At 40.2% G+C, this 25,504-nt stretch overlaps 1 protein-coding gene across 2 annotated transcripts in view; it reads right to left on the bottom strand.

Moving 5' to 3' along the window:
• The window catches only part of pkn1a (protein kinase N1a), a 62,027-nt gene that overhangs the window by 24,463 nt on the left and 12,060 nt on the right, over window positions 1-25,504 (bottom strand). Inside the window, exon 1 of one of the 2 annotated variants that reach the window (XM_005470182.4) lies at window positions 4-151. The exons of the other annotated variant lie outside the window; for it this stretch is intronic. Within the exon in view, the coding sequence (XP_005470239.1) occupies window positions 4-45 (42 nt within the window). The 5' untranslated portion in view covers window positions 46-151. Of the gene's footprint in view, window positions 1-3; window positions 152-25,504 lie in introns of those variants that run through there. 2 annotated transcript variants of the gene reach the window in all.

The following is a 25,504-nucleotide window of genomic DNA, read 5'->3' as shown; positions in this document are numbered from 1 at the left end:
CACCTCCGAGCTGTCATCATCCTCCTCGTCACCATGCCAACACATAATTCCCTCGGATTTTGACGTCCCAAATAATCTACAGAGGAGCAAAACCTTGTGGTACGCTTCTGAGCTCCGCCAAACTGTTAATGCCACACAGAGTGTGCTACAAGGGCTAAGGGGAGAAAAACGATAAAAAGAGATAAAGAGAAAGAGAGTTAAGTGAGGGAGGAGGGGGAACGCCTCCAAAAGAGGATATCCGTCCCAACACCAAGCTGCTCAGGCCTTTCCTGTTTCCTCTGCGATTTTGCTGCTGTCAGTGGCGAGTGAGGCACAGAGAAGAGGGTCGCGGCTCAGCACATAAAGAATGCATTCTCCCTGTTAAAGCTTTAGTCAGTTATTATTGTATCTGTGGCACAAAGCCATTAAGTTCACAGCTTAATCTGATCTGGCTAGAAGTGAATTTGTGACAGCTATGTTTTTTTTAATCACTCTTAATTTGATGGTTGATATGATCTTAAGGGCGGAAACAGGGGGAAGGATGCGTTTTCTAAGTATGGGATCAGAGCCAGAGAGTAAGGTTTGGACACATTACTGCTGCCTGCTTGACCTCCCATTTCCTTTGGGCTCGACATCTACAAACCCCAGTGGTGATTCCCCTTCGCTTATAGAACGCCTTCTTAAAATATGATAACATCGCTATAGAAGCCACAGAGGGTGGACTCGAACATTATTAGAACTATGGCTGAGTCATAATCAGCCTTATTTAGAAGAAATTGATGCATTTTCCTGTAGGTCTGTCCACATGACAAGCAAAATGTCTATTACGCTGAAACTCTAATGAATAGAACCAGTTGGTAAATGATTTTATGACCACATTAGAAAGGAGTAAAGGATTTTCCTGGCAAAAACTTCCAAAGGGCAGGAAAAACCCTGACGATCCTTTAAACTATAAGATGAAGAGTAGTCTGTGTCAGGTTGTACAATATCAGTTTTAAGATACAAGATTATCTGACAAATAGCTGTGATTTGTAGCCCGGTGGTCTCAGAAGAAACAAAAACATGCAGAGTTTTGATCGTCCCCCCGTGCTGTTGTTGAGTTTTGAGGCTTGGCCACAGTGCTGTGAGTCCTGTTATTCTATGACTCGTTTCCTGCTGCATGATGATTGGCTGATAGCTTACCCACTACAGCCACATTTAAGAGAATGTAATTATGAAAATTACAACCTTGAAACTGACGATTTTGGGTATACAAAACACTCCATTAGTCATCAGTGGATGTGTGTCAGTATAATTCAGATCATATACACTCATCATGGGAATGAATGTCATGGTAATTTGGGGATTTTAATGATTTCTTTGAACTGCTCTTTTTCCAGGGTGGAATGATTGTACAGCACACATCTTTAATGACATTGACAGCCAAGAATTGGGTGCACAGGTTTGAAATGTATTTTTCTGTAATCCGTTTGAGGAAAAGTCCAAGAAACTCAGTAAAGATCTAAGAAGGAGAATTGTAGATTTACACAAGTTGAGAAAGTAATTTGGAGCCCTTTCTAAACAATTGCAGATTCCAAGATCATCAGTTCAAACAAGTGTATGTAAGTGCAAGTTATTCAGAGGTGTCATAACTTTGCCAAGGTCTGGAAGAAGCCATGATCTGCAAGGATGTTCAGGAACCACTTAGGAGCCGCCAAAGCCCAAGCCTGCCATGAACTGGAAACTGCTGGAACACCAACGTTACTGTGCACAGTGAAACCAGTTTTCCATCACCATGGACGGAGAGGGTGTTTTATGGTCAAGGATGGGACAAGAGTTGAGCTATTTGGCCAAAATAACAAGAGCTATATTTGAAGTAGAGGTGGCACTTTCAAACCTAATAACACTGTCCCAACCATCAAGCATGGTTGTGGTAGCACGATGCTCAGAGGCTGCTTTGCTGCCAGTGGTACTGGGACACTACACAAAGTGAATGGGATAAGAATGAAGAAGAACTTCACCTCAAATCGACATCTAGATAGTTGAAACTTGGATATAGCTGGGTGTCCCAACACCACAATGGTCCCAAACACATCAAAACTGGTTTTGAATAGATAAAGCGGGCTAACATTAAGCATCTGGAATGACCTTCCCAAAGCTGTTGAAACCAACAGGTTGGAGGTCGGATGAGTTTGAACGAACTCTACTGATTCTACCAAGAAAAGTGGTCAAATATTCAGCCAGAATTATGCCACAAACAAATGAGATTGGTCATGGTGCTACTTGCTAAGGGTCATTTAACCAAATATAAGTGAAGGTATATGAATGTATTTGAGCCTGAATGTATAGTTTTGACCCTGTGTGGATTAGAGAAAATGCGAGATACATTCAAACTTGTGCATCCAATACTTATTTTTTAAAATTATTAAAGATCTATGCCGTACAATCATTCCGCACCTGAAAAAGAACAGTTCAAAGAAAAGCACAAAATTATCATGACATTCATGGCCATGATGAGCGTATTTAAACCTGTGATCAGAACTGCATAAGACCAAGCAGTTCGGGGCCTTTCACTTCTTAGTTGGCGCAATCCAGACTAAGTGGACATATTACTACAGCAGCTCTTTAAAACTTAAAATCTTTCCTGTTTAATAAATCATTTGCATCTAGCTTATAGCAGAGAGAGTGAAAAACAGGATGCAGGTATACAGAAAGGCAAGAGTATGCTATTAGCATGCCGTTATCCCTTTGCCACAGCAAAAATGAATGCAGCTCATTAGGTGCCTTTCTGTAAGCAGTCACTGATAGCAATCACAACAACCAAAGTCATGAGGTCAGCAGTGAGGGGCTTTTCATGATGACTAACGATTAACTGGATTCTATGATTTCTATTTAGGGAAGCGTGTAAAAATGGTTTTCTTGTCATATTGGGAGAACCTGAGTGCAGACGGGACTAATTATCTGTGATTTTGCAATTTGTCTGTGTGTCCACATAAAGCTGACTCATCTCTGTCTAAATTTGTACATATAATTGCTTCCTTTAATCGGAAAAGAGGGACTTTGACTGCATTTGTCAGTAAGCTTTAGTCTGTTATGATTCTTTTTTCTTTTTTTAAAGAGTTAAAACTGAAGAAAAATACACTGTTAGGATATTCTGTGCTGGCATTTCATTGCTTGACATGAACTGTGGATTATTAAAATGTACAGCAGGGCATTTTCTTCTTTGTCATGCCTGAGGGCCACATGAAACGTTACCAAGGGCTAATAAAGACTAGCAGGCCACACTATGATAATCCTGAGTGTTTGTGAAGTGGTTGGATAAATCTATACAATCTAAAAAATAACTGCATAACACCTCAAGCACAATAAAAGTTAAAGCAGTCACATCTGTGAGTTCTATGCAATATCATTAAAAACAGCAAGTAAAAAGGGTCTCTGTGGCTCCTAAAGGCTGTAAACCAAAATAAAGACATTAAAACTTTACCACTAATCACGCAGCGCTGCCATTAATATCACCAAAGAGCATGTTTGAAAAGAAATGTTGACTTTTTAAAGCAGAGCCTCTTGTCTTTATGAGCAAATATGAGCCTTCTGGGTGGTGGCTGTCATTCTAAGGCTGTGACCCCTCTTAATCCAGAATGACTGATGAAGATGAGGAGAAAGCTCATTGATGCCAAGACGTCACTTTAACACGACACAATCCTCCACGTCTACATTTGCGTCTCCACCTCCTTGTATACATATATACACGTAATCCACACCTGCAGCTGTAAAAAAAACCCAAAAAACCCAGACTAAACGTTTGCTTTATTTCCAGCAGACGATCTGCTGTTGCTAAAAAAGGCTGAAGTGTTTCAGTAATCGTGGATTGCTGTGTTTGTGCTGCTCCTCACTATCAAGTGATTATCAGTGAGATGGTGAAGTGATTGTGTAACTGAGCCAGAGGGAGGTTGTTTAAGTTCTCCTACTTTGCATATACTCTCCTCTTATCCAAAATTTTGTGCAGAGATGCCAATAAAATGAAGTCATGTTACAAATAAAGCTTGATTCACTGCGCTGCATTCGATGTGTACCTCCTTAAAAATGTGGCTACATAACAAGTCAGCAGAGATAAGTGTGTGGACTGCAAGACATCTGATGGCTGCTTTGGTTTTCTTGAACAAGTTTCTGATCCGAGCAGAGACTGTTCAGTGACGAAGAGAATTTTAAGAAAGTAGAACGACTCCGCTGTCTTCTCATTTTCAGCAACACAAAACTAGGAGAGCAGCGACCTTCAGTTTCCTCTCACTGTGTGCTTAGTTTTAAGACACACTGTTTAAATACAATTGTCATTATGTCAAAATAAAAGCTCTGGAATAAGGCTCAAATGTCCTCTTTTTAATGTAAACTGTATCTGGCCTATAAGTTTGGTTGTGGTTTCTCTAAAGGTTACATTAGACTGTATCTTAGCTCAATGCTTTTGTGACGTGCTGAACTTTTAAATTCTTTAATGTTGTGTAACTATGGCCATACTTTTTCCTGTCTTTTCTTTCACATTAAAGGGACTCATAGCAATAACTATTTTTTTTGGACTGTATATTGTCTCGAAAACTGCAATAAATCCTATTGTTTTGCCATCTTAAGATAATTTGCACCGCCAATATGAAATGAAATTCAAAATTTTTGTTTATGGTATTATGTTCTCTTCATTTCACTTGGGTCTCTATTTCTGTGTGTGTTTAATAAGGTGATGTTTGGATGGTAATGTCCACAGGAGTTGTTTTGGGCCTGCTTCGCAGCACCAGACTGCACAAAGGAAGTTAACAGAGAGAAGCGAGGAGGCTGAGGTGATGTGATGTTGTCAGTAAAAAACTTGAGCTGCTACCTTTGAACCGTATTGAGGCGAGCGACTGACTTTTATCCGTACCAGGGAGGAGAAAGAGTTGCAATATAGAAAATAAATGCATGGATGACGTTTTACCGGTTTTATTCTCAAGTTGATTCTTATTTTAAGAAACAAATATTCAGTCTTAAAACAATCAACCCTCAGTCCAGCATGCTTCAGGATGTGCCATTTGTCACCTTCCAGCACAACATCTGCTAAAGACATCATCTGAATGTCAGCAGCATTCAGATGTCTGAATAATGTGATCTGACACACATATGTAGGCAACACAAAGAGGAAGCACCAAGTGAGTCATAATGGTTACGGTGAAACTCACCCGACACCTTTTCAAGGCGTTGAGCTCAGAAGTCAAAGTAAAGAAGCCGATACAGTCCAAAAAACAACTTCACTTTCCATCTGTTGACACACGGTGTAGCAGTGCAAAGATGGCGACAGCTAAGGGGCATGAATGACTCACCTCGTGCAGCTTGTTAGTGAACTAGCCCAGGGAGGAACATTCAGCTGCAGTGTCCAGGGAAGCAATGACGGGCTAATTCAATAGATAACGGCACCAAGCGAGGTTAATTCAATCAGACTGTGTGAGCAGCACAGAGGAGCCTAGGGCTGGACGGAGATGGACAAGGCAGAATCGGGTTAGAGTGCAGTTTGGTTTTTTTGGGTATGTGCATGTACTTCACTCTGAGTACAATGGCTGGAGTTTTCCAACTGAGTGATAACGACCACTCAGTTCAGAGACAGCGTCCACACAGAGGTCAGGAAAGACATGGCTGTGAGAGTCTTTCTATTCTATTCTTGTGCAGACTTTAGGTGGCTGTTAATATTCTGGAGAAATGGTTTCTCTGCACCATGGAAATTTTGAAGCTTCAAAGAAGCCTTTGCTGTGTTAAGTTGTCATGAGGAGGAGCCTTACCCATTTTCTCCAACACACATATTTTCTCTAGTGTGAGTACAATGGCTGGAGTTTTCCAAGTAAGTGATAATGACCACTCAGTTCAGAGATAGTGTCCACACAGAGGTCAGGGAAAGGCGTGGCGTTTACATGGTGCCAGGCAAAACACAGGAGGACAGATATTCACTTTGAATGTACAGACACTGAAAACACACAGAAACCCCCACCACGTCAGGTTCCAGTGAAACATGACCACATGTCTCCTGGGGAGCAAGGCCGCACAGCTCAGCCCAGTTCAGGCTGACAACGTGATGTTATTGTAGAGGGTGGGATCACTGTACTCTCATGGTCATAGCGCACCCTTTTCAGAGTGGCCCGGCAAACATGATGAGAAGTGAGAATCCTTTTTTTTAAAATGACTGGACGCTTGTTCTGTCGTGATAGAGGAAGGACAGATGGGCTAATAATAGAGGAGGAAGAAGAGAGAAGAGGAAGAAGAACGATACGCTTCAGGAAGCATTTCATAAAGAAATAAAAACAATATGAGTATGAGACAGCACCAATGATTCAGTCTCTACACTCAACAAGGAAACACATAACTATTTTAACCAACAGATGATGACTATTTATAAGGGCCAAAAGAGCAACATTTCACAAGTCACGTATGTTAACTTATTACTCTTAGCTTTGTTAAAGGGAAAACCCACATGGCAACCTTTACGCCTGAAAACTGAACCCTGTGCAGTGTAGTTCCTCTAATGCCACACGAAGCTGACTCCTGCAGAAGTGCCCAACTTTACTTTACAGTTTATTTATTTTTCCACCCACCCCCCCTTTGTGACAACTGCAAAGGAGGAGAACCAGCCCTTTAAACGGTCTCAAAGTTCACAGTCATGTATTATTAGTGCCTTGGCTACTTATACTGACAGGCGGGTGCCCACTGGTGGCTGTAGCTGTCTGCTAGGCCTCACCTCCACTGATATGACAATAAACCTGTGCAGTTCCATTGTAATAATGTGACAAATAATTGATTGAGTATTATTACTTCTATTCATGTGCTCTCATTAGCAGGTGTCTATGCCAGTGTTAATGCACCAATACTGTGTTTCAATTAATCTTTCTGAATGAACATAACTTAAACTATAATTGCATGAGAGGCTGAGAGCTAAGGTCTAAGTGTAAAAAATTGTGATGATCAAAAGCTAAAACCAAGAAGCTACATCCATGTAAATATTGTATACTCTGTCTAAGAGGAAGAATGGCCTCAGTCTTTCTCTTAGTTTATGTGGTACTTATTTAGCATTAGCTACATTTGGATCTCTGCGCACATGGGAGCCACAAGTGAAGTTAGATGAATGTGTGTATGGATAAGTCTTGGAAAAAATTATTACTAATTAGTCATTTTGCTTTGACGAAAGCCTCTCTTAGCAGCAAATTTATTTACTTCTGTTAGGCTTGAGCCTAGCTATGGTTTCCTAAAAACATACATGGCGTAACAGAATGTGATACACAAATCTAAGAGTAGTTACTGAGGAGCAAAGCAGATATTGCCTGATGGTTTATTAAGACCAGACTGGTATTGAATGAGCAGCTCAGTGACAGGTTCACCATTAATAAGGAAAAAGCGACAAGCATTTCATGTTATATAATGATTCATGAATGATGAAGTAAACATTATATTATCTATAATTTAAGACTGATTAAGAGCTACTCACAGTTCTATTTACTGTATGTTCGACGGTTCCCATGATGCACTGAGCATTTCTTCTCCACTCATGTCATTTCACTCCTGATGCATTTTTACACCACTACTGCACAATATTAACCACCCCCACACCCATCCCCCAACCAATCGCAGTGGGCAGATGGTCCCATCTCTTCCTGTTAAAAGGGAGTTCTTTATTCCCACCGTTGCCGAGTGCTATTTTTTTCCAATGAGACTTTGTTGCACCAGGATCCCACACAACGGCTGATTGTTATTCTTTTACACCACAAAGTTTTAACTGTTGAAGAAGCAGATGTTGAGGAGTCTGTGCAAACGTCCTAGGCAATTCAGCCAAATAAAAGGAAGCTAAAATAAATCCACATAAATGCATCTTCAAAGCACGCAGCCACCTCTTCTTTCCTTTACTGTTCAGTCCCTACACTTTCCCAGTTTCGCCTGAGAAAGTGTAGGGATTAACCATTTAGGTAAAAATGTGGTGATCAAAACTTAAACAACCAAAACAGAAAGAAATATGAGCCTAATCATAATCCTTGTTTCTGCTGACATGCAGTTTAATTTATGCAAACTTTTTCCACTAACAGCTGAAACCAAGAACACAGTGGTGACCAACAGAAGCAAAACAGAATTCATTATGTGATCTATAACCACGTTAATGTTTGGGAACTGCACATACTGTATGGCTAGAAAGGGGAAGGCAGAAATCATATCTGTAAGTGTTTACCGTTTCGTCCATATCAGACACAAAACAGATGGTGCACTTTCATGGTGTGTGGTTAGTAACCCTGCATCACTGCACTCTGTTTTGGAGGGTTTTATAACCCAGCAGTTAATGTGGGCAACCCTCGAAGTAAACATTTAAAAGGAGTGAAAGTGAGTAAGGAGAGAGTGTAGAGAGTGGATTGTGTTTGTGCCTAAGACTAGCAGCTCTGTGATGTTTATATTTCTTTAGATTTTTAATATTATCTTATTAATCTATGCTAATTAAAGTCATGATAATGCAAATGTCATTAGCAGGATCCATCTTTTGTGAACAATGACTGAACAAAACAGCACGCTTATCTGCCATCTGAACCAAACTGCTGGAACTGAAGCAGCAAAGTAAAATTGCTGCTACCATGACTAACAGTCCATGTACTCCAGGACGAGGGTGATGAAGATATCATGTTTCTGTAACACACACACACACACACACACACACACAAACAACAATGGCAGAACCATGATTCAGCACGGGGTTCCTCTAATGGATTTACAGTAACTTGTATGTCATTTCCTGCAGACCTCTTGCACTTGCATATGGGTCATTTCGAACTATTGTACTAAAAAGATGAAACTCAGAATCTCAGGAAACACCATTTCCTATTCTTGTCATGCTGACGGACTGCGAGGCACAGAGGCAAGGACAGGGAGTGGGACTAATAAGCAAAGAATGGTATGATGCCCAGAAACGGAGAGCACACAAGAAGAAAGATGGAAATAAAAAAACAAAATAGTTGAAGGGAAAAGGTGGTTTGCATAGCCACTTTTGACCTTAGATCAAAAGTCATTAACATGTAAATTTTAGTAAGAAGTGCATCAACGATATTCAAATGGCTCGCTCAGGTCAAAGAAAATACACACTGGTGAGAATAGCAGCCAAAATGTGGAGTCACGCTAAAGAAAAAAAAAGAGAGAGAGAGAAGTGGTTAGCGATGGGCCGAGAGGGGCAGAGAGACAGACGGAGCAAACAAAGAGAGAGTGGCGAGGGGACAGGAAGAGAGGGAGGAGAGAAAGACCGCCAAGGCGTCTGAGAGAGCCACGGGGTTGACGTGGGCAGGACGGGGGGCAGAGAACGGCAATGAATCAGCAACCGCACACTGCAACTACAATGTGCAAGAACTGGGCCAGTCATGTATTCACCACAGTAGCTCGTAGACAGCAAAGGAAAGTGGCTGCTGGCTCAAGTCTTTATATATCTGGAGCAATGGCAAGGTTGTTTTTTGGGGGGGTTTTTTGCTCCATCTTTCCAGCGTTTATATTATAGTATTAATAAATGCCTCTGACACAAAAACCACCAATAAAGGGCTAACTGGAAATGATTAAACTGACATTTCCATTTACAACAATGGAAAAATGCCCATTATAGCGTTCCAAAGAGCTAGCATGACTTTTAAATAACTTTTTTATGTTTGGACTCTAACCACTAAGTATTTTTTATGCTACAGAACTGATTGAAATGATTACCATAGATGTTTTTTTGTTTCAGCTCCATTAGATATACATCTTATTTAGGAGGAGGAGCTTAAATAAAATAGGACTGAAAAAAAAAATGCTATAGGAGAACATAATGACTATAATTGGGACGGCGTGGCCTGACCCACAACTTATAAATGCACATGTAAAAGCATAATCATGAGAATGAGGGCAAAGACAGGAAGTCCCGGTTGTTATATTCACAACCTCCAGGCCTTCCAGTACAATCCCCCCTTTCATCTTCATCATCTCCAACCTTTCGGGCCAAGTTTTCAGGCTCTGATTTGTTTTGTGCCACATTGTTTAGTATCATCGCCTGCACCTTTAAAAGGAAATTCATGCAAAAATCAATGATCCTTAAAGCAAAAATGACTGCAAACTTGTTCACTTTACAGCTAACTTATAAAATCTTATAACAAAACAAAAAACAAGAACCATGTTGAGAGCCATTAGCCACAAATGGAGAAAACCTGGAACAGTGGTGAACCGTCCCAGGAGGGGCCAGCCTACGAAAATGACTCTAAGAGGGCATCGACAAGTGATGCAGGACGTCACAAAGGAACCAGGAACAACATCTAAAGAACTCCAGGCCTCACTTGTCTCAGTTAATTCAGAGTTCATGATTCACCAATAAGAACAATAAGAAAAGAAAGAAAAATGGCATCCATGGGAGATCCAATGAGAAAACCCAAACTAAAAAGGACACAAGGGATCATTGCAAATTTTGCTAAAAAAAGAAAAAAACCCCATCTTAATAATTCCCAAGTCTTTTAGTCCTGTTGCATGTGGTATAAAACTAACAAAGCATTTCATAAAAAGAACACGAGAACAGTCAAACGTAGTGATGGTAATGTGATCCTCTGGGCTGCTTTGCTGCTTCAGGACAACTTATTGTAATTGATGGAACAATCAATTTCAGTCTCTACCAGAAAAGGTTTGACCATCAGTTCATGACCTGAAGCTCAAGCTCATCCGGGTTATAAAGCAGGACAATTATCCAAAACATACCAGCAGCTCCAAAAACAAAAAGACAGAAGGTGAGAAGGTTTTGGAGTGGGTTAGTCAAAGTCCAGATGATTTGGAATGACCTTAAACAGACTGTTCAAGCTTGAAAATCTCCCAATGAGGCTAAATTAAAACAATTCTGCAAAGAAGAATGGGCCAAAATTCCTGCACAGCAATTTGAAAGAAGCATTGCCAGTTACCCCAAACACCTGATTGCAGATCTTGTGACCAAAGATGGCACAACCATTTATTACGTTTAGGGAGGGCAATTACATTTTCATTTAGGGCCAGGTAGGTTTGGATAGCTTTTTCAGCTTAATAAATGAAAACAACATTATCTTTGTCTTGTGTAAGACTGAAATCCAGAAAGTGGCAACATTTTTTTCACAGCATTCTTTGTGGAGAATCTTCAGCTGGGATACTTCACTCAAGCAACTGAGAAAAGTGGCAGCCATTGTATTTAAACAATGATCTTATTCATATGATAATTAGTAAACCCATCTAAAATAATACTCCTTCATCTTCCCATTAGAGATGGATTATTCTGTATCTCTCTTTAAGAAAACTCTTGATGACAGAAAATAAAGCCTCAACAGCAAGATAACCATTCAGAGTAGACTTACTATGAGCTATAACATTATGAGATTATGACGCATGCTCCTGTAGAGTCTGCATCAACCATGTTTTAATAAAAAAACGCTTGTTAATGTGTTGGACAAATACTACTCTACCTACAATCCTAAATTAAAAGAATAATGTCTCCAATTGGCCCCAGAGAGATTTTAACTGTGATCTCTTGTATGAGGTGATACCCATCCTGCAAATTCAGTTTTTTCACCCTTTAAACAACAATAGTCTCTTCATGCACATAGACACAAATCAGTGTCTATGTGCATAAAGACACATTATGTGTTTCTGGACACAGAACATTTATCAAAACACACAAGTTAAAATCAGGCTGACCTTTTCTAAAATGTGCTCTGTCCAAACCTGAAATTTGCTGGTTTACACTCAAAACAACAGGTGCTAATGTCTTCATATACACTCAATGCTGGACATGCAAAGTCAAGTCTTACTGCCTTACCCCTATCCAGGTATCCATGTTCCTTCCATCCACCTCTTTATCTGCAATGTTTACTTGCTTTTACTTTCTTCAGCTGCTTACTCAAAACCTCTGCTGGAACAAACAGACTCAGAGCAGACAGAGCTGACCAGTTTCAGAGTAAGAGGCAACCTTCCTCAGGTATTTCCAGTAGTGAAACGTACAGGTCAAACAGTGGCTCCCAGTTTCAAATCTTTCCTTATGTCTTTTCCTCATTTCCCTGACACGTCAGTAAGCTGCTTTGTTATGCAAACTTTTGGGTGGAGTCCTGGATTCTCACCTGGATTACTGCCGATATCCTACAGCAGACACAAACAAAGCCACTACACAGATACATTACATGTTACGTGTCCAACAGCAGGTGCAAAACATCCAAGAAAAGGAAAAAAAAATGGATTTGTAACCCCTCCTTTAGACCCCCAATCTTTTGCTTTCATTTAAAATTTTCACACGTGCAAAAACTGAACATCTTATACAAAATAAACACAAAATTATTAGGTGGTTTATAGTTGAACGTTCAACAGAGCCCCACTGTTAAAACGGGAGTAAGTAATCAGATGAAATAAACACCTTGCACAATATGCACAGCACATTGTTACTGGTTATTAATGACCTTATACTGGTTATTATTGACATGACACTGGTTATTAATGAACTTCTAAAGGTTATTAATGAAGTGTGAGATATATACTGCAAGGGAAATTTTAAAAGTGAAACTAACTTAACATCGATCCATCAGAGACTCAACTGTGATTTTCTGATGGAAAAGCTAAAACTTTGAAGAAAGTTGACATCCTAATGAACTTTTACAACAAACAGAACTTCTTTACTTGTAATTATTCTGATTTAAATGCAGATACCGGTTACAAAACAGTAACACTGCTCCTTTGATCTGATAACGTATCACGTCAAAGAATAGTCGATAGTTGAAATATGATTAGAATTACTAGGATCTTCTTTGAACTGGTGATGGAAAATACATTTATTAGTCTTTTGACGACTCAAAAATGGATGTATCCTTCGAGACACTGTTTCTCATCGCAAACTGAAAGAAGTGCAGCCCAACGAAAACCAGATCTTCGCAGCAAGAGAAGCAACAGGTAAAAATGAATGTTAAGGAAAAATGGCTGAAAGCCACGGAGCCACAAATGTTTAGAGACGAAGGTTAAAGATGAATCAATCACAAAAAGACTTAAGTAAACAGAGCTGGACGTTTACATGACAAATATCCCCAGGTGGGAATGTAAACACAGACTTTTTCCCTTCTTGAACTTGCTTCCATAATCATAAAACCATTCCAGGAACTGAGAAGGAGAGAAAAGGAGGCGAAGACAAGAAAGAAGAAGCTATTCAGACGGTCTGTCTTTAGAGGATAGGGGCTGCATTAATCCCCTTCATCGGCTGGGGGGCTGGGGAGACCCTCAGCACAGCAGGTCTCCTGTCAATCACCTTCTGCTCCAGAGGTGCTCAGTGAGCAGACAACACCTGTCAATCACTGTCCAATCCCCGCTGAGTCAGTGAAGAAGGTCGGCAGCTGTCTAGCAACAATACATAAGTAGAATAGCTGACCTTACAATATGCCAAAGTGACTGACTGAGCACAGAGGGGCTTTACCTGAAATGTTCAGCTTCTCATAAAACCAGGTTGTGCTCATAGACCTGCCTGTGTGCAAGGAAGAGGAGTAGGAGAAAGAAAGACCACTTTTAAAAGTTATACATAGTACATGTGAACTCTTTTACAAGCAAGTATGTGAGCCCCAGAAAACCCACGCAGTGAGGAAAATCGCTCTCTCAGTCAGAGAAATACCACTACCTGAGTGGGTGTGCAGAGTTTTTAAATTACAACAAGCAAAAGAACAGAAGGTAATATACATGAGAGTGAGAGTGAATGTCAACTACAGCGTTTAAATAAAAAGCTCCCTGATGGTGTCTTCAGGCCAAATGAAAAGTGAAGTTGCACAAAAAGCTTTTACAAAGACGTGACATGAACAGAGCTAAATCCATACAAATATTTCAACTTTGGTGAAAAATGTATGCGTCCAAAGTCTAAGATTGTTGAGATTCTCCCACGTTTATTCGAGTTATTCTTGTAATAATTACAACGGAGAACAAGGTTAGTGCTGCTGTCGATGGGCAGCTCTGTTTGACTTCACTTTTCCATAGAGACAAAACACGGAAGGGGTTTGGGGAAAAGTAAGTGAAATCGCAGAACTTCCTGGAAAGTTCTGAAAAAAATGTAATGTTACTTAAATCCAGTCGGTTGTACTTTTGAAGGAAGTACAGTCATTGGAAACATAGAGTCATGTGACAATTTAACCTTTACTTAACTAGGAAGTCATCTGATGTTTAACATCTCTTTTTTAAGTGAGAGGCACACATGTGCATAGGCACACATTACAACGATACAACTTAAAAAAAACACACACATATAAAACAAAATAAAGTCAAAATTATACAAACAAGGATAGCACTACATTTGGCAACAACTAAACACCAGATATCAGTGCAACCACCTCATACCAACTGTAACGCACGGTAGTGGAGACATGACGATTCTAGTTTACTTTGCAGCCGCAGGACCTGGGCACCTTATAGTCGCTGAGCCGACCAGGAACTCCTCTCTGCACCAAAGTATTCTAACTTAAATGTGAGTTCATCTGTCTGACAGCTGACACTTCCCTGAAATTGGGTTGCACATCAAATCTACAACAGACTGGCTGAAAAAAAAGACTGAAAACGCTACAATGACCCAAGTCTAGACCTCAACTCGACTGACCACAAACCACAATAAACACAAACAAGATTGTAAGAAAGGAAAAAATTCCCCCCCAGTGATGTTAGAGACTCATAAAGTCATACATAAAACGATTACTTCAAGTTTTGACGCTAAATGTGGTTCCAGGAGCTACTGAATCATGGGATGTACTTACTTAGTAGGACTGTACGGTGGACAAACAGACCAACCTTCCACTTTTACTTGTACAAATATTAACTGTGACGCCATCAGTGGACAAAAAGGTAAACAGCAAGCCCATGTGTAGGTTTTATAGGACGATGAATTTCAAACTCATGTCAGACTGACCTGTATCATATCTGAGCTCAACTCTGTTGTTATGATTGTGGGACACAGTAAAAAGCAGACAAAAGTGTATTTACATATTTATAAACCAAGAACTGAAACTACCAAGTCCTCCCAGCCGTGCATCACCCAGTGCAGGCTGCTGAAGCACTAATGCAGCAAGATCAAATCTTGTGGACTTCTTAATGTACTTTTTCAGTTTCAGTGGTTGAGAGACAGAAATGAAAAAAATGTAACGCAGATCCTGCTGATAACACTAAACATTCGTCACAGAGTAATAAAGTGGTAGCACATTACTGAAAGTGTGTGTGTGAGTGTGTGTGTGTGTGAAGGCAGCTCTAGTAGAGATGTCTGGGTAATTGCTTTGACATGTCTGGGGTATTGTCTGAGATGAGCTTCAAGGAAAAACAGCACTGCAGAGCTGCACAAACTAAACTCATATCACTGTCTTTCAGTGTGTGTGTGTGTGTGTGTGTGTGTGTGTGTGTGTTTTAATTCTGAAGTGAAGGGACTGAAATGGGTCTGCAGGCCTGAGTTGCTATGTAGCACTGATGTGTTGCCAGTTTAGTTTTCTCACGCATAAAAAGCATGAAAAACAGCAGAGGAGAAGCGTTCCTGGATGTGTTGACTACATGGGGATTTGAGGGCAAAGGTCACATGCAAACTTCCACCTGAAGTCAAAACAATGTATGTTTCACTTCGCTTATGAGCAGCACGCCAAAGGAAATGTGTCCAGCAGACTGCGAGTGTGTATGTGTGAGTCAAAGAAAACATCTGGAGGCATTTCTGAGATGCCTGAGTGATGACAACAGCCAACCTGGCAGGAAAGAAGGGGAGGAGAGAGGGAAGGATGAAAGGAAAGGTAGCGGACGAGTCGAGAAGCAGCAGAGCGATAAAGCCACCAGGCTATGACTTGTTTAACTGCAGTTCCTCTGAGCCTAATCAGTCTTCATTTGTCATTTTTTATGTCAGATAGCAGCACATGGACCACACAGAAAATCTTTTAAATTAGAGGTGCTGTCAAAAACTGAACTGTGAGAACTGTATCAGATAGTAGCTGCAGATACTGCACACTGATCAGTACTGGAAGAATAAAAGCAGGACCAGTGTCTAATATTTTTTACCATCATGATAGGTTTATTTGCTATTTAACAGCACAGAGGGATTGATTTAGTTATAGGGGTATCCTATTAATATTTAAAGACATATTCTTACTTCACTGGTTTTTAGATAGCACTTCTTTACAGAGCAGTCAAAGCACTTCTACATTCTTCCAGTTTAACTGAGTTGATTTACTTAAAAAAACAGTGAAGTGAACTAACTAACCATCCATGCATCCTTCTCCCCACCCACACCTTCCAGTTCCTCCTGAGGCATTCCCAGGCCAGATGGGATGCACAGTCTCTCCAGCAGATTCTGGGTCTAACCCCGGGAGTGGACTGAAAACCTCCAAAGGGAGTTGCCTGTGACACATCCTAACCAGATACCCAAACCACTTCAACTTGGTCGTTCCTACATGCAGGAGCAGCGGTTCTCTGGGTGTCCGTGCTCCTCACTCCATCTCTAATGCTACAGTAAAGCCCAGCAACTCCACAGAGGAAACTCACTTTGGCTGTTTGTATTCGCAGCCTTACTGTTTTGGACATTCCAGTCATTCCAGACTGCCTGTAACCTGCTCAGGTTCCATTTATTTCAAAATACAATGTTTTTTATTCACATAAGTGGTGTTGACAGAATATTAGCACCATGTTTTAATATAACAAATTCTGCGCATAATAGGTTGAAGCTAATCTTCTCTAGAGTTCAGACAAAATGAAGAATAAACCAAAACAAGCCTATTTTAGCCTTTTTAAATGCAGGACCATTCTTCTAGTTTGTGGTTTGGACTGCTGCTTCACAGCAAAAAGGTCATGCATGTATTGAAGATTAGGCTTAAAACTTTCCTTACAGGGTTTAAAGCTCTTCTGTGTGGTGTTTGTATGTTCTCCTTGTGCTTGTGCTGTAATCTATAGTGATAGTAAGGAGGAGGTCGAAGAGAGGCTGGAGGTGGAGAGGTGGTGGCGTACTACTGTTTGAAGATGGTGGCACTGATAAAAATACAGGAGGCCGAGCTGAAGATGTTCCAATTTTTACTGGGAATGGCAGAATGGACAAGATTAGACATGACTAAATAAGAGGGACAGCTCAGGCTGAGATGGTTTGGACATTGAACAGAGGAGGGACAAAGGATGATGACTACTGAGATGCCAGGCAGTGGGAAAAGAGGAAGACCACACAGGAGGTTCGTGGATGTAGTGAAGGAGGTCATGATGAGGGTTAGTGTGACAAAGGAGGATAGGGTGAGATGGAGGCAGATGCTCTGCTCTGACAAAAACTGAAGGGTTTTGGTTGATACTTAACACAACACGGCAGAAAATTTAATTCCTGCATATACTGAACTCTATGAGTTTCCCATTTTGTTCCAATCTCCCTTGGTGACACTTCTTTTCATCTAATTTTCTGAAAGCAGAGGGAGGGATGAGACTGGAGGGGAAAAGGGGAAAAAAAAGACAGAGACCACCCTTCCCCACGAGACAGACAAAGGCCAGAAAAGCCTCCAAGCAGAGAGAGAGACAGACTGAAGGAGGTGGACAGCAAGAGAGTAAGAGACAGAAGGAAAGGGAGGAGAGGGGAAGAGAGTTGGTTAGCCAAAAAGTGATAAAGAAGCAGGTGGAGGAGCAAGGGAGGATGGTTGGCCCTCAGAGCCAGAGGCGAATAATAGATAAAAGAGCATGTGAGAGCATGCTGGGAGGCCAGACTGGCTGCCAAACGCACAGACATCAGACACATGAGGCGAAGGAGGAGGATGAGAGCCTGTGTTCATGGGTGGAGAAGAGTTCATTGAGAACACTTTGGGCAAAGTACAGCAGTCTGATATATAGAGTGCAGGGCTGAACGTTAAATCATCCTCCCAAAGATCAAAACCAATCAGTTAGGGAGGTGCTGTAGTTTTTTTTAATATTCAACATGTTTTAAACCATTTCTGAAATCTAAATAATCTCCCTGGTGTATTTCAAGTGAGGGTCTTTTTAAAGAAACACTTCTTATTTGGGCGTCCAGGCATCCTGCAGTCCAAAGGCAAATAGCACTGTGTATGCGATGGGAAGCAGGAGGGAGCGTCATAGCCAGAGATGGAAACAGCGAGGGAGGGAAGACTTGCTGCGAGTAAAGACTAGAACAAGAGGGAGACCGGGGTTCACAGTTCTGTCAAACAACAGTATGCAGACAGCATTTCAATTTCGCTAGATGTGAAGCTTGAGGTCAGTGTTGCACACTGAAATAAAACCACTGAAGGAGTTAATATATGAATAAATCATAAAACTGCAACTCCAGTGTCAGACTAGCTTGTGAGACTTGTGTTGTGTGTGTATTTAAATATGAGACGAAAACGGCAGATTGTGAACAAAAGTGTTAAAGAAGTTGAAATTGGCCGTTAGTTGCTGAAGAGAGAGGAACAGGCAACGCTTTTAAAAAGAGTAACTCTGATTTGAAAGAAGCTAGCCCCGTGACAGACTGGTGACCTGTCCACAGTGTACCCCCACCTCTCGTCATGCGGTAGCTGGGATAGGCTCCGTCACCCCCCTAACCCTAAATTGGATAAGCAGAAGTAAATTGATGGATGGAAAAAAACTAAATGTATCTCATTGACGGTTTTCTTTTATCTGTCAGTCAAGTTGCAGTTACAGTAAAAGTCTGTCCAGACCTTTGGATGTAAAATGTGAGAACTTAATAATTTTATCCTGAAATTTCTTCAGAGTCATTAATGAATTCTTGATTGATGGACAAAAAGAAGTTAAAGCGACCTTTATATTTGAACACCAATACCCATTCACTCCTGCTACAAGTCCAGGTGACTGTTTGTCACTACATTTTGCTCTATAAGGGCCTGATATCCACTTACGAGGACATTATACTGCCACTGTTCTATCAAAATTTTAAATGAATATCCTCGTATGTGGCTCTCATTATTCTTAGAAACAAAAATTAGGGGAAAAAAAAAAAAAAAAATAATAATAATAATCTGGTAATTCTTTGTTTTTACATTCATCGGGTCCCAGTATGCCCAAATATCAAAGAGAAATTAAAAATGCATGACATGGAAGAGTTCGGGTCTTAAGTGGTTAACAACAATTTTGATTGTGTACATCAAATGATATTTATAAATCTCTTTTTTTGACATTTTTATTATTACGTTGCGAGCAGTCCGATGGACAGACGGTATTGACAGGATGAAGAGGTTCAGGCGGCATGGTCAAGAGTCCCAGAGGGATCGGCTAAAACAGCAACTCCTCGCGGTTAATAAAAAACCCAAAGAAATAAACAAAAAAGCAACATTTTACAACTTCAACCTAAAGCGCTCTATCTATGCAAGATAGCACTGGGTGTCATACCTTCAAAGGGGGGGGGGATTTTGTATCTATTGCTTCCTGTGGGGACAGTTTGTTCCTTCTAGTGTCACACGCTGCCTTTTCTACAATGTAACAGTTTCCTGAGTCTGGAGCAGAGTTTTTAAAGGTTAGCATTTTTCATTAGTTTTCATTTTTGTTTTGTTTCCAGTTTCCCAGAATGAGTTACAGTTTTAGTTTCACTTTAGTTTTTAATTAGTTTCACTCTAGTTTGAGTTTAATTTATGTTAATTTGGTTGGTATTTGTCTCTGACAAGATTTAGGAATTTCAGAACAGGTATTGCAAACCACTGAAATGAAATGCCCCCAAGGACATAAAGTTTAGTATTCATTATTGTGACTGCAGACTGTTGTTCAGTTACAAAGAGTCTGCTAATTTCAAGTTCGATTCAATTCAGTATATATTTTATATAGCACCAAATCACAAAAACAGTCGCCTCAAGACGCTTTATATTGTCAGGTAAAAACCCAAAATAATATAGTGAAAACGCCAACAATCATATGACCCCCTATGAACAAGCATCTGGCGACAGTGGGAAGGAAAAACTCCCTTTTAACTGGAAGAAACCTTCGGAGGAACCATGCTCAGGGAGGGGCAGCCATCTGCTGTGGCCAGTTGGGGGTGTGGAGAGGACAACAGGACAAAGACATGCTGTGGAACAGAACCAGAGATTAATAATAAATAATGATTAAATGCAGAGTGGTGAGAGACTCATCATGGGAAGTCCCCAGAAGCCCAGACTGATTGCAGCATAACTAAGGGAGGATTCAGGGTCACCTGATCCAGCCCTAACAATAAGCTTTATCAAAAAGGAAAAGTTTTAAGTCTAATCTTAAAAGTAGAGAGGATGTCTGTCTCGAAGAGGAATGACCTCATTAGAGCAAGGTGCTCTAATGGGTTGATATGGTACAGTGAGGTCTTTAAGATTTTGCCTAATTATCCAAGACTTCGTATGTGAAGAGAAGGATTTTAAATTTGATTCTGGATTGAACAGGGAGCCAATAAAGAGAAGCTAATATGGGAGAAATAAGCTCTCTCTTTACCACATTAATTCATGATGTTAGCACCCTAATCTTCAGTTATTAGCACAGTTATTATGCAGCATGAGTACAGAACATCCGGACCAACAGAAAGTTATTTTCATTAAAAAACAAACATGCTGACCTCCTTTGTCTTCTATTCAATCTGTTGTTTTTCACCAGTTTATACGATCAATATCATTAAACAATTTGTCACAGCGCCTGTGTTGTGGTCCAGTGAACTGTTCCAATAAAAACTAACCAATGGCAGTCACAGATGTCAGACAAACTAGCTCAAGAGTAAATATTCATTTTTCTGTTGCAATGACTTTTAGCTCTTTAGAAAACATGTCAGGTTTGTTCTTTAAGCGCAGCATGACTAAGAGTTGACCACGAGCAAGCCACACCTGCAAGTTACAATATGTGTGATTGCCACAGTGTGCGCGCGTGTGTGAAAAAGCCACGTGAACGGACTGTGTGAGCAATGTGGGTGGAAAATACGTCACGTCTGTGTTTAAAAGCACCCGAGGGAGACTGAGGGTGCGTGGCTGGTGAAAAGAGAAAAACAGAGTCGAAAAGCATGTTAGCATGCCCCAAAAGCACTCTGGGAATTCATTGTGAGTGTGTGTGTGTGTCACAACATTTACGGTTATGACAGTTGGGCTCAGGTGTGGCAGCAGGAGCAGAGACCAGTGCAGCAGGTCTCTGGGTTTATGTTTAAACAGCCTGCAGAGACAAGTTCAGCTCACCAACAGCGGTTGTGTGGTCGCAGTAGGAGAGACATAAGTGGCTCATGAAGATAGCAGCTTTGAGAAAATACATACACATTTGTGGTAAATCAAACTAATGTCCCTAATTTTCAGCTACATATACCAAGAATAACTAAAAATGTGACTAATGTGAATCTAAAAACATCTCTATTCTCAGGTAACTGAATACCTGCAGATGGCAGGAGAAGTACGCTGCGACTGAACAAACTAACTCTTATTTATTTATTTTTTTTTTTAAAATCTGTCAACTTTAGCAGGCAATTTAATCAAACATCTGCCACGCAGGTTGTGGTTGTGCAAGAGCATTGTAGGGGTTCATATGAAGATTATCCTCTTACATCATTTCAGTTTAATCTGTAAAAATTCACATTTTTAATATTGTTGAAAGCAGCCAGCTTTGCTCAGCCTTACACAGACCTTCAGACAACAACTTCTGCATCTAAATGAAATAAAAACTTTTGAAATACGCTGATATTCTCGAGGCAGATCAGTTCTGTGGAAGAGGGGTGAGTTACCATATTCCACTTTTATCAGCTATGGTAACTGAATCTGAAGCAGAGAAAGGTTAAGGTTCATGTTTTGGTGGGTTTGTATAAGGTTATATAAAGTATTGGGCGGGGTAATGATTGAGTAACCACTGTTTAATCAAGTGTGAAGGCTAAAAGCATCTCAGTCCCATCTCTAATTACATAACTAAATATAATTCTAGATCGTACGCTTAGTTAATTGTCCTCTAAGAGGCCACTCTCATTAAAGCATCCAGAAAAACTGGTGACGTGTAAACAGAGCTGGGAGGAGAGAGCTCGGTCCAGTGCAGCACTGAGTAACGTATGCCTAATCTTTAAATTCTCTTCATCCTATGTTCTTTAAAAGGGTTTTTAAAGAATATTTGAGGTTTAAAACTGAGATCAAAATGATCATGTTTAGAACACCTGTCATTCATTCAGGTATGCAGAGATTTTGAACCACTTACTTTCATATAAGTTCATTTAGAACAGTGGTTCTTAACCTTGTTGGAGGTACCGAACCCCACCAGTTTCATATGCGCATTCACTGAACCCCTCTTTAGTGAAAAATAAAATATGATATTTTTTTTTTCAAATTCAAGACATAGATATGTTTTTTACTGGTGCACAAAATGAGCCGTGCATGTCACGGCGGAGGCTCCGTCGAACCCCTGAGACTGACTCACCGAACCCCCTGATTTAGAAGGAAGCATCAGTGCAGAAACAGCTATATTATCCTTATTAACTGATGAAAGTCATCCTGATCGATTCTTTATAAAGAAAAGTTTAAATACCAATAATACCAAAATACTGATTTTCTGAAGATATAATAAACAGAAAAGTGGGTAAAGCTTACAGCTTGCTTGAGAGGGTTTATTTAAGACAAGGTTTTTTGTTTTTCTGTTTTTTCAAACAACATCACTGTTTGTTGGACATCACGAAAAGTTTGCCATAATCCTGAATGATCCAGCTTTTTGGCATCTTAGAAACACAGCTGTGGCCAAGCAAGAGCTAGAGAAGCTTATTCATGCTTTTATTTCATGCATTGCTCTTTTTATTGGCTTCCCTAGAACAACTATTACCGGTAGACTGTTTAGTTTAGTTCAGAATGCTGCTCCTCAAATTTTAACAAAAACAGGAAGACAGAGGATATCAGCTTCCTGTACTGGCCTCCAGTAAAAGACAGAATTCAAAGTATTGCTCACTGTTTATATTAGTAATTAAATGGCTTGGGTCCTCCGTAGGACTTGTTTAATGAAGCTAAACAGGGTCATTTATCTGCACATCGCTGGAACCAACTACCCACTGAGGTCAGATCATCTCCAACCTTAGCCATTTTTTAAAAGAGGCTAAAATAAGGATTATTCACTGCTGCTTTAAATTAATCAGGTAGCTGTATCATGATTGTTAATATTATTTCTGTCTTTTATCTTTTAGTTTGGAGTTGATCCTGTAAAGTACATTAAGGGATTGTAGTGTTTAAAAGGTGCTACTTAAGTAAACTTGCCTTGCCTAAACAAGTCGGTGATTCTTTCAGCAGCGTATTTCACTTCATTGTCCACAAAGCCTTTAGGTATGATTATAAAATGCTATGCATGTATTGCTGTATTGAAGGACCTGTGACACAGTAGATATATAGATATGTGAACATGTTCAGACTGAAAGTCCTGCACACCAAACATCCCCTTTTAATTTCTCTCTTTAGTAAGGCACACTCATCATATCCACTCTCATAATAAGGGCACTGATGCAAATACCTAATGAAGCACTTTTGCATCTTGATTTGATTTAATTCAAAGTGATTTAACTGCAGCTCCACCCAGCTTTCCAACCATCCATTGAACTGAGGCCCCGAGCTGGTAAAACTCCCAGTAGGCCAAATGTTATCAGTGCAACTTGATCTCCAGCCCTTTGTAATGAGAGGGATTGTTTGTGGGGAGACTTTAATAACTCCCGCAGCCTATTTATATCTTGTAAGTCTCACACACTGTGTATGACGCACTATAAAAAGCACACAGGCACACCCACGACATGCGCCACAAACTCTGATAAAGACTGTCTGCCAACAGTCACATTAAGGCAAAGAAAAAATACTTCAGGTAGTTTTTAATACAGTGGGTTATCTATTAACTCTAGATGTGACAGCAAACAAGTTTGCACACTGAGATAATGCAGCGAACCAACAACAGTCTGCTGATATGTTCACAGACCGAGAGTGTGTATGACACCAACAGGATGGTGTTATAACGTAGCAAGAATTATTTTAGTAAATTACCCATGTCTACATATGTTTAGTCTACTTGGCTTTAAGCTGATTAAGAGCAACAAGATGTCTTGAAAGTAAAAGCTTTCCTTCTAATTATCCCTAGCGGAGGAGAGCTCTTTAGAGCCAACAAGCCACACGGGTAAACATGGGGGAAGAAGGCTGTAGGAGGAGCAGCTGGTACACAGCAAGGAGAAGGAGGAGGGATGAGACAGCAGGAGGACTAAATGATAACACAAGACGAACTTGGCGCTCACTTTACTCTCGCAAATGTTGCTGATCCAGTACCATTTGTGATGAAGTTTGGTCATGCGGCGGTGCAGACGTCGGAACGTGTTTCCTTAGAAATGTGGAGAGCACCGTTAACACAGCACTGCAAGTACTACACTTACAGGACGAGGTACTAGGTCTGAAAATCCTCCAACGACGTTCACAGAGGAGGGCACCTACGTAGCTCTTAAATAAGTTTTAAGGAAGTTTGATGAGCAGAATTGTCTAGTTGGTTCTGTTTAAGAGAGTTAAAGCATCATAACCAGCTCTCTCAGTAGCAACTGACTCCAAGATTAGCATCAGATTATTCAGCCAATGAGGGGAATTGTTTGACAGACATCTGTATACATTTTTTATACAGATATTTGGTGTAGTATAAACACAACTGTCAGAAAGATTACTTTTTAAAAAAAATCTGTTTTTCTTATAATAATGTTATTAAGAGTCAAACACAAAGCAAGAACATAAAACGAGTCCATTGTAGCGATGAGCGTGCTTCACTGTGCTTACAGATGTGAGTTTAAGCTCACTGTTCAGCTGACTGGCCCACAAGTTTACTATCTTTGTTCGCTTTCACGGCCTAAGGGGGCTTTTCAGTGAGAACACTCCAAAAGCTCTCTGTACACCAGCTTCTTAGCCTCAAAGATTACCTATCAGTTAACCACTGGCTGGTGAACACATACAGACAGATACTGTATTCCTCAGGAGTCAGAGAAGAAAGGCAGAGCTAAAAGAGTGAATACTGGATTTACACCGGCCCCCAAATGGGTTTAGTTATGTTTCTAAAATTAATGTAGAGCTGATTACACAGTATTGTGCAAAAATCTTGAGTCACCCTTTATTTCTTTGTAGTTTGCTTCCAAGGAGCCAGACATTCTTGGTTTTTTTAAACTGGTCTTGAACAACAATTCTCCAGATTTTCTGAAAATCTTCTTCTTCTTTGGACATCAGCTGCTTTTTCACAGATGTCCAGTCCAGTCCTTGTATTCCTCAGAGGAATGTGTTTTGGTTTCTTATTCCACCTAATGCATAAAAAGGCACCCAATTCAAGGGATTAACCAGTGTTATGTGTACACATAACAGACAGCTTTGCAAAAACACATGTTTAAGCAGAATCTTTAAGCACTTACTAGCATCCAGTCATAAAAACACATAGTTCCCCAAAATTAATAAAAATCACAGGCATAAAACAGTATTTTTGTATCAACAAGGTGATTTCCAGAGCGCTGTTAACTCAAACCACAGAAGCACAAAAAACTAAACTAGGTCCAAATAAATATTTACAGATGAACAGTGTCTGAAAGTCATGTCCTTGAGAAATGGGGGAAAAACAAACAAACAAACAAACAACCAAC

The sequence above is a fragment of the Oreochromis niloticus genome, linkage group LG6 (genome assembly GCF_001858045.2).
Source record: "Oreochromis niloticus isolate F11D_XX linkage group LG6, O_niloticus_UMD_NMBU, whole genome shotgun sequence".
Lineage (NCBI taxonomy): Eukaryota > Metazoa > Chordata > Actinopteri > Cichliformes > Cichlidae > Oreochromis > Oreochromis niloticus.
This window is presented reverse-complemented; position numbering and strand designations above follow the sequence as displayed.